This window comes from Mastomys coucha, unplaced genomic scaffold, assembly GCF_008632895.1.
Source record: "Mastomys coucha isolate ucsf_1 unplaced genomic scaffold, UCSF_Mcou_1 pScaffold22, whole genome shotgun sequence".
Classification (NCBI taxonomy): Eukaryota; Metazoa; Chordata; class Mammalia; order Rodentia; family Muridae; genus Mastomys; species Mastomys coucha.
This window is the reverse complement of record NW_022196905.1, coordinates 128,772,946-128,782,472: the sequence shown is the minus strand read 5'-3', so window position 1 is coordinate 128,782,472 and position 9,527 is coordinate 128,772,946. Positions and strand designations below refer to the sequence as shown.

Below are 9,527 nucleotides of genomic sequence, written 5' to 3'. Positions count from 1 at the left end.
CCCCCCCCCACTGGGTGTATTGAAGGTGTATGCCTCTACATCATGCTGGAGATCCAAACACAGGTCCTCCTGCTTGAGCATCAAGCACCTCACCAACTGCACCATGTGCTCCCTACCCCTACCCCAAGCAATACTGACCAGCGCCCTGCTGGGCCTGGCCTAGTCTTCTCTCCTCCTCCAGGGAACATTTCTCTGCTCCAATAAACCTCATTTGCAAAGGCACTGCCTGGGTGCTTGGCAGAGCTGGGCTGGTAGGTTCTCCATTTCCCTGAGCGGGGTGTGTGTCCTATGTCCTCATGCTTGAGTGTGTGTGTGTGTGTGTGTGTGTGTGTGTGTGTGTGTGTGTCAGGTGTCTTCCTCAATCATGTCTCCACCTGTTCTTCTGAGTCAGGATCTTTCAATGAACTCTTTGCTCACCAATTTTGCTAGACAATCTAGCCAAGCCTAGCCAGTGGGTTCTGGAGTTCCTACTGACAACACCTCCCTGGGTTGGCATTATAGATGTTTATCATCGTATTTAAGATGTGTTTGTAATATATATGTAATAAATATATTATATGGAATATTATATATATATATATTTATGAACACTAGGGATTTGAACTCATGTCTTCATGCTTGCATGCAGGCAGTCTATTAACTGCCCCTCAGCCTCTGTATGGAACTGGCAATGCAACAGCACTGATGGACTTAAGATCAGTGTTGTCCCCTCCTGCTGTCTCAGCCCCTCATTTATTTAATCCAATTCTTCTGCCAAATGCTGGCTGAGATGGGCTCCTCCTGCTCCTCCCTAAGCCCAAGGGGTAATGAGGCCTATGTGGTTTGGAGAGGAGGCTGGTTATATGTGTGGAGTGGGGAGGACTGGTTCCTCTCCACCCAGTTCAATGGCTTCCATAGGCTGAGGTAGGATATTGGATGCTACTGAAAGGACCCACCCTCATCATTCCATACAAGGTTGTGTATGAGGATACACATATCAGGGAGGCCAGGATCTCATCTTAGCAGGAAACATGGCAGCATGAAGGCAGACATGGTGCTGGAGAAGGAGCTGAGAGTTCTACATCTTTTTTTTTTTTTTTTTTTTGGCTTTTCGAGACAGGGTTTCTCTGTATAGCTCTGGCTGTCCTGGAACTCACTCTGTAGACCAGGGTGGCCTCGAACTCAGAAATCAGCCTGCCTCTGCCTCCCAAGTGCTGGGATTAAAGGTGTGCGCCACCACCACCCGGCTAGAGCTCTACATCTTGATCTGAGGGCAGCCAAGGGAAAACTATCTTCCACAAGCCGCTAATAGAAGACTCTCTTGCCCACCGAGCTGAGTTTGAGCATAGGAGACTACAAAGCCCACCCCCACAGTGACGCACTTCCTCAAACAATGCCACGCCTCCTAATAGTGCCACTCTCTCTGCGTCAAGCATTCAAACAGATGAATGAGGGCCATTCCTGTTCAAACCACACATACATTTTAAACATAAGGGTTAAGGGGAAGGAGAGGATCTTGGAAAGAAACTAAGAGACTGCAGCGAGCATTCGCGTGCATGCGTGTGCTTCCCCAAGAGTCCACCTAGGTTTCTTTGCAGTAGACACGGAGGGAGATAGCTACGCCATGCTGGCGGCTCATGAGTTACTTCTTCCGGCTGTTCAGACACATCCCTCCTCTCTTTAGCTTCCTCGGACTATAGAATGGCTCTGGAGGGGCCTCGAGTTGGATAGCAATCTGAGAAAGCCGATGTGAATGCACAAGGCAGTGATCAGGATGCAGCTTTTGTGGAAAATGGAATCTCTATTAAGATTCTTCCAACACCGCAGGCTTGCATATGGAAAAGCAGAAAGGCCTTAACGGCGGAGCTAACTGTATCGGAATTCTAGGTGCTCAGCTGTGAAGGCCTTCCTTCCCTTTCCTCATAAGTTTCCCTTTGAAGATAATTTTTTGTTTGTTTGTTTCGAGACAGGGTTTCTCTGTGTAGCCCTGCTTGTCCTGGAACTCACTCTGTAGACCAGGCTAGCCTTGAACTCAGAAATCCACCCGGCTCTGCCTCCCAAGTGCTGGGATTAAAGGTGCGTGCCACCACCGCCCGGCCTGAAGAGAATTTCTTTATTTTTATTTATCTAGTGTATAATTTTAAAAACCCTCCATTGTGAAATTCCTTTAAACATTTTTAAATGTTTAAAGTTCATTTCGATGTGTATTGTGTGCAGGCTGTAGGGATCAGTTCTTCCCTTCCACCGATGTGTGCCCTGGGGATTGAACTCAGGACATCAGGGTTGGTGGCAAGCTTCTTGGCTCACTGAATCATCTCGCCAGCTCTAAGCATGACAAAGGCTGGCCTAGAATTTGTGATCCTCCTGCTTCTGCCTCTTTAGCATAGCCAGCTAGCTCAATGCACCATGCCTGCCTTCAGATTCTTCAGTTGTGGAACCAAGGAGCTGGCTACCTGAGTAGAGATCCCTAAAAGATAACAAAAATATGTCCAACTGCTTCCAGTAACAGCGTGGAGCCATGCCTCTGTACTTGCTGTACTGGACTCTTGGGCTGGTTCTTAGAACAGGTGCAAAGACACCAGGCTTTGTGGCTCCCTTTCAGACCCTGTCTTAGGGTTTCTAGTGCTTTGACAAAACACCAACCAAACTCTAGGAGGAAAGGGTTTCTTCTGTGGTGGCTTGAAGAAACTCGCGTTTGAATGCTTGGGCCAGAGGGAGGGGCACTGTTAGGAGGTGTGGCCTTGTTGGAGGAAGTGTGTCACTTGGGGGCGGGCTTTAAGGTTTCACGTGCTCAAGCCACGCCCAGTGTTTTACGCAGTTTCCTTTGCTGATTTCGAACCAAGATGTAGAACTCTCAGCTCCTTCTCAAGCACCATGTCTGCCTGCATGCTGCCATGCTTCCTGTCATGACATTAATGGACTAAAATGGAAGCCAGTCCCAATGAAATGTTTTTCTAAGAGTTGCCGGGGTCCCAGTGTCTCTCCACAGCCATAGAAACCCTAACTAAGACAGTTTATTTCCCTTTGCAGCGGCAATCAGGGCAGGAACTCAAGACAGGGACCTGGAGGCGGGAGCTGATGCAGAGCTGATGGAGAAATCCTTGTTTATTGACTTGCTCTCCTGGCATGCTCAGCCTGCTTTGTTATAGCAGGAGGACCAACCCAGAGGTGGCACCTCCCACAGTGAGCTGGGCCCTCCCACATCAGACATCCATCAAATGCCCCACCGAAGGTAGAGAGCCAGAATGAGCCTGTCACAGGCTTTTGAAACTTCATAGTCCATCCCAAATGACATATCCACTCCAACAAGGCCACATCTCCTAATACGTCCCAAACAGTTCTGACCCGGTATGAACATTTTCTCAGTTGAGGTTCCTTCTTCCCCAAAACAAGTTGGACTTGTGTCAAGTTGACACAAAACTGGCCAGCATGAACCCTGAGTGAATTATATGTTGAATAGTGTGATTTAGGGGTGACAGGATCAGTTTCAGAGGAAGCTAGATAGCAGACAGGTTGAACTGCCTTTATCAGGACAAGGCAATCATTTTGTATTGGGCTGTATTATTATTCTCCCTAGAGCAGAATAGGGAGGTGCCACTGAAGATAGGGAATCTTCCTTCCTTCTCCCTCCCTCCCTCCCTCCTTCCCTTCCTTCCTTCCTTCCTTCCCCCCTCCTCCCTCCTTCTCTCTCCTTTTCTTCCTTCCTTCCTTCCTCCCTCCCTTTCTTCCTTCCTCTCATCCTTCCCTGGAACCGTATAAAGAAGGAAGGGCAAAATCAGCCTCACAGAGGTGTCCTCTGACCTCGGTGCACTCTCCTTCCTATCTCATAAATGCACTCTGGTGACTTGAAGGAGAATGGTCTCCATAGGCCAATAGGCTTCAGTGTTTGGTCCCTAGTTAATGGAACTGTTTGGGAAATATTAGGAAAGGTGACCTTGTTGGAGTGGGTGCATCACTTGGGATGGACTCTGAGGTTTCAAAAACCTCTGCCAGGCCCAGGGTGGCTCTCTGCTTACTGCCTGAAGATCAGGATGCAAGCTCTCAGACATAGCTCTAGCACCACGTCTGCCTACCACCCACCATGCTCCCTGGCATGATGGTTATACACTAATCCTCTGAAGCTAAAAGCAAGCCCCCAATTAAAAGCTTTCTGGTACAAGCTCCCTTGGTCATGGCATCTCTTCCAGCAATAGAACAGTAACGAAGACACATATAATAAATAAAAATCAACAAAGGGATTTTGACAGTTCTGGCTGGGAACTCACCAATCCCCTTGCCTCAGCCTCTCAGGGGCTGGTATCACAGGTATGCACCATCCCATTCAGCTAAGTCTTTAGTATATTTACCATGTACATTGCATGACCAGAACAATATAATTCTATTTCATAGTGATTTGGGAAACACATATATATTTTACTGGTTATTTTATTTATTTACATTTCAAATGTTGTCCTTGTCCCAGTTTCCTCTCTGCAAAACCCCATCCTATCCCCTCCCCCCCATCCTCTTTGCTTTTGTGAGGGTGGTCCCTCACTTACCCCCTATTCCCACCTCACAGCTCTAGTGTCCCCTTATCCTGGGGTATCAAGCCTCCCCAGGACCAAAGCCCACTCCCCAGTTGATGCCAGATAAGGGAATCCTCTGCTGCATATGCGGCTGGAGCCCTGGGTCCCTCCATGTGTGCTCTCTGGTTGGTGGTTTGGTCCCTGGGAGCTCTGGACGGTCAGGTTAGTTCATATTGCTTTTCCTATGGAGTTTCAATCCTCTTTAGCTCCTTCAGCCCTTTCCCTAACTCTTCCATTAGGGTTCCCAGGCTCAGCCCGATGGTTGGTTCTAAGTACCTACATCTGTATTGGTCAGGCTCTGGCAGAGCCTCTCAGAAAACAGCCATGCCAGGCTCCTGTCAGCATGCACTTCTTGGCATCAGCAGTAGTGTCGGGGTTTGGTGTCTGTAGGTAGGATGGATCCCTAGGTAGGGCAGTCTCTGGATGGCCTTTCCTTCAGTCTTTGCCCCATTTGTGTGTGTGTGTGTGTGTGTCTGCATTTCCCATGAGCCTGGATGTGTCAGAATGCCTGGGGATCAAGCTGTGTCTCTGGGTGTGACTGGGGTGGGGAGCCCTGGAGCACAGGGTTCACTCCCGGGTGCAGATACAAACCAGAAGGATTGTATCCCTGGTTGGGTGGGAGTTCCTGAGTCCCCTGGGCTTGAGAAACATATATTAATGCTGTCCTGCTATAGATAGCTCGCTGGAGCTTTCTCTTTTTCTTTTTTCTTTTTTTTGTTTTTCAAGACAGGGTTTCTCTGTGTATCCCTGGCTGTCCTGGAACTCACTCTGTAGACCAGGCTGGCCTCGAACTCAGAGATCTACCTGCCTCTGCCTCCCAAGTGCTGGGATTAAAGGCGTGCACCACCACCGCCCGGCTCTCTTTTCATTTAACCTTGTTTTCCAGACTTTTCCACATCAACCTATACAGATTTCATCTATTCCAGCCAACCTTGAGTCATCCCTCAAAGGAGTTTCTAGTTTTATTTATCCATCTCTTTACCGATGGGAAGACCGGTCTGCAGTTCTGCACTTGTCTTTATTCATGAGTTGATGGTTCCGTAAGGGGTCCTTTTGCCAATGGGGGTTGTGAAGTAGGATCAGTAGAAATTAGAGCACATAAATCTTCCACCCCCCTCCCTGTGGGATTCTAGGCAGGAGCTCTACCACTGAGCCACGCCCCCAGCCCCTCACTGGGGGATTCTAGGCAGGCGCTCTACCACTGAGCCACGCCCCCAGCCCCTCACTGGGGGATTCTAGGCAGGAGCTCTATCACTGAGCCACGCCCCCAGCCCCTCACTGGGGGATTCTAGGCAGGAGCTCTATCACTGAGCCACACCCCCAGCCCCTCACTGAGGGATTCTAGGCAGGAGCTCTATCACTGAGCCACGCCCCCAGCCCCTCACTGGGGGATTCTAGGCAGGAGCTCTATCACTGAGCCACGCCCCCAGCCCCTCACTGGGGGATTCTAGGCAGGGGCTCTACCACTGAGCCATGCCCCCAGCCCCTCACTGGGGGATTCTAGGCAGGGGCTCTACCACTGAGCCACGCCCCCAGCCCCTCACTGGGGGATCCTAGGCAGGGTTTCTACCACCTAGCCAACCATTCCCCTCTCAGTCTATTTCTAGCTTTAGTTGTCCGTGTGTGTATTCATGGGCAGCTTTGCATGATCATTTCCTGTATGGCTCTTTGAGATCCTGCATCAGGCTCTGGGCTCTGCATGAATTTCAATTTGTCCCATGAAATCACTGGTGCATGATGTGCCCCTGACTCTTTCGTTTTTTGCTAAGGATGGTGAGATAGTATCTTGGTGTACCTTTGAATCACCCCCCCCTCCCGGATTACTAATGAGACCAGACTATCTTTGCACAAACCTCATGGTTCCTTTGGTTACCTTTATCTTTTCTTCTGTGCTTCATCAGGTCCTTTGATTTAAAAATGTTCTTAAGCTTCTCTTTCTTCCTTCCTCCCTCCCTCCCTCCCTCCTTTTCTTCTTTCTTCCTGTCGTGTGGGTGTGTATGACAAGGGTCTTGCCTGTGGAGTTCAGAAGACACCTTGGTTCAGCAGTTTCTACTTTTCCACCATGTGGGTTTGGGGGATGAAGCTATAGTGATCGGGGTGATATCAAGTACTTCAACCTCGACCTCTGATCTCTTCCTTCCTTCCTCCCTCCCTTCCTTCTTTTCCTTCTTTCTTTTTCCTGTTGGGAGTGGAACTCAGTCTTGCACATGTTAGCTACGTACTCTACCACCTCCAAATTTCGGCAGTTGGTTCTCTCCTTATACTGTGTGTGTCTCTGGTCAGGGGCCAAACTCAGGTCAATAGTCTTGACAGTAAGTGCTTTACCTACTGGCCTGATATTTGATTCCTTTTTCCTTTCTTTCTTTTTGAGACAAGGTCTCTCTCTCTCTCTCTCTCTCTCTCTCTCTCTCTCTCTCTCTCTCTTTCTCTCTCTCTCTCCCTCCCTTTCACTGTTTCTCTCTCTCTCCCTTTCTATTTTTCAAGACAAAGTTTCTCTGTGTAGCCCTGGCTGTCTTGGAACTAACTATGTAGAACAGGCTGGTCTTGAACCTAGAGATCCACCTCCCTCTTGCCTTCCAAGTGTTCATATTAAAGGCATGTGCCCCTATGCCTGGCTCCATTATTTTATTTCCAATCCACTCTTTTATTATTTTCTGAAGTATACAAAAGTCATTGATATGCCATCATGCACACTCATATGGAAACTTTTTTTCTCCCTAAAAGCAGGTCAAGAGCGGGCTGATGCGAGCGGGGCCAGAGCGATTGGGGCCAGAGCGATCATTGCCTGAGCAAGCAGGGCCAGAGCGAGGTTGCCCAGACAGAGAAGTGTCTGAAGACATCTACAGATAGCTACAGTGTACTTACATATAATAAATAAATAAATCTTAAAAAAAAAACCACAGCTCTTTCCAAGCCATATAAATTTAAAATAAAAAAGTTAAAAAACTTGAAATAGCAGGACACTGGACAGAAGACTCAGAAGTTTGCCTCAGATACACGGAGAAATAGAGACCTGGAGGGTCTTGCAAAGTCCTGTTTTCTTTGTTCTTTTTTTCTTTTTGGTTTTTTCGAGACAAGGTTTCTCTGTATAGCTCTGACTGTCCTGGAACTCACTCTGTAAACTAGGCTGGCCTCGAACTCAGAAATCCGCCTGCCTCTGCCTCCCAAGTGCTGGGATTAAAGGCGTGGGCCACCACCGAAAGTCCTGCTTTCAATCCCGATTCCTGCACATATAACAAGAGGGCTGAATAAAAAGACCCTGAGTCTCATTAACTCGGGGTGGCTTCCTTCTTGTAACCCAGGCATTGACAGGAAATGCACAAAGAGTTCTCTCAGGTGCCTCAACAAGGTTCTTACCAGGAAGTCAGCCTTGCCAAATAAGAAACTTTCTCAAGCTTGCCAAGCGCCCTGCTCGCCCCTGCGGTGTCTTCCGCCCCCACGCGACCGAATCTCGGTACTGCAACCGCTTGGAGCTCTTTTTAGCTTTTGTTCTGGGCCTGTTCGTGCTTCTCCAGAGAGGAAAGCGGAATGGCGCCCCCTGTCGTGATGCAAGGCAGCGTACACTGATTCCTTTGTGCTCCCATCTGGTCATCCCTGGTCCTCTGAATGGGGAAACTCCAAGACTGCACACTCGTTCTTCAACCTGAAACTGCTGAGGAGAGGGAAGGGACAGGGAGAGAGGCCTGGGGGTGACCACAGAGGGGGGACAGTTGAGGAAGCTAAACTGGGGCTCCTCCTATGTCAAATCTGCCACCCTCGGGGCCCCAGCCTGGAAGGTAAGGCCATACAGACTCCATCTCCTCCTGCCTTCATTTTATTCTTCTTTCTCTACATCCCTATCTCCCTACCTCTCCACTCCCCATGTCTGGCAGGCTATCTAGGCGATTCTGAAGTGGGCTCTGAGTTTTTTCCCCCGGTAGTAGATAGAGAATTGATCCTAGTCATCTGGTCTGTGATGACCATGTAGGCAGGCTTGAACTCAGAGGAGTAGGTAAGAGAATCTTTGGAAAAGGTTAGTGTGTCATGTGACAATTGAGTCCCCATGGCAACTGGACCCCCACCCTGTGGCATCTGTGAGGTCACCCTGCCTCTCCTGGCTGGAGGAATGCATGGAGGCCACTTCCAGGGTCAGATCCGGCCTTCCCAGAATTCTGCTGCGGGTTGGGAGGCTCTTTGCACTGGTGAGCATGGTATGGATAGGGGACCTATAGGGATTCCGCCGTTCCCAGCCACCAAGGGATAAACAGCAAACTCCTGAAAGGCCCATCTCCAAAGTATTGTGGCATGGGTGTATGTAGCTTTCTTCCTTCTCCTCCTTTCACCACTCCTTTCCCTTCTCTTTTCCGTGTGTGTGTGTGTGTGTGTGTGTGTGTGTGTGTGTGTGTGTGTATTTAAGACAAGGTCCTATTATGTAGCCCTGGTGTCCTGGTACTTTCTATGTAGACCAGACTGGCCTTGAATTCAGAGATCTGCTTGCTTCTGCCTCTCCTGTGCTGAGACTAAAGATGTACGTTCTTATACCTGGCCCTTCCTTTCTTTCCCTTAAAACGTATATATATATATATATATATAATATATATATATATATATATGTGTGTGTGTGTGTGTGTGTGTGTGTGTGTGTGTGTGTGTGTGTGTTCTCTCCTTCCACGTGGGTCCTGGGGATTGAACTTAGGTAGTAGGCTTGGCAGACAGTACCTTTATCTGCTGAGCCATCTCATCAGCCTGTATTCCCTCTCCTTTCCCTTCCCCTTCTCCCGCCCCTGCCTCCTTCCTTTCTTTCTCTCTCCTCTTCTTTCTAGTGTGCATGTATGTGGGTGTGGGTATGATGTTTGTACATGTGTGCAAATGCCTGTGTGTGCACTGGAAGCCAGAGGAGGCCTAGCTCTCTCTCTCTCTCTCCCTCTCCCTCTATCTCTCTCTCCTCTCTCCCCCTTATTTTTTTGATTCTTGGAACTTGGAGCTGATACATTTGTTTGTTAA

The 9,527-nt window shown here is 48.8% G+C and overlaps 2 protein-coding genes across 3 annotated transcripts in view; both read left to right on the top strand.

The window, feature by feature from the left end:
- LOC116068514 (claudin-13-like) overlaps positions 1-7,397 on the top strand; it is a 12,235-nt gene extending 4,838 nt beyond the window's left edge. The window contains exon 2 of one of the 2 annotated variants that reach the window (XM_031338165.1): positions 7,272-7,397. In XM_031338165.1, the coding sequence (XP_031194025.1) occupies positions 7,272-7,333 (62 nt within the window). In that variant the 3' untranslated portion in view covers positions 7,334-7,397. Of the gene's footprint in view, positions 1-7,268 lie in introns of both variants that reach the window. The other variant, XM_031338164.1, reaches the window with a different exon arrangement.
- A 1,200-nt stretch (positions 7,398-8,597) lies between these two features.
- Positions 8,598-9,527, top strand: part of Tmem270 (transmembrane protein 270) — a 5,249-nt gene continuing 4,319 nt past the window's right edge. The window contains exon 1 of the mRNA XM_031391161.1: positions 8,598-8,725. Coding sequence (XP_031247021.1) covers positions 8,654-8,725 — 72 coding nt within the window. The 5' untranslated portion in view covers positions 8,598-8,653. The remainder of the gene's footprint in view (positions 8,726-9,527) is intronic.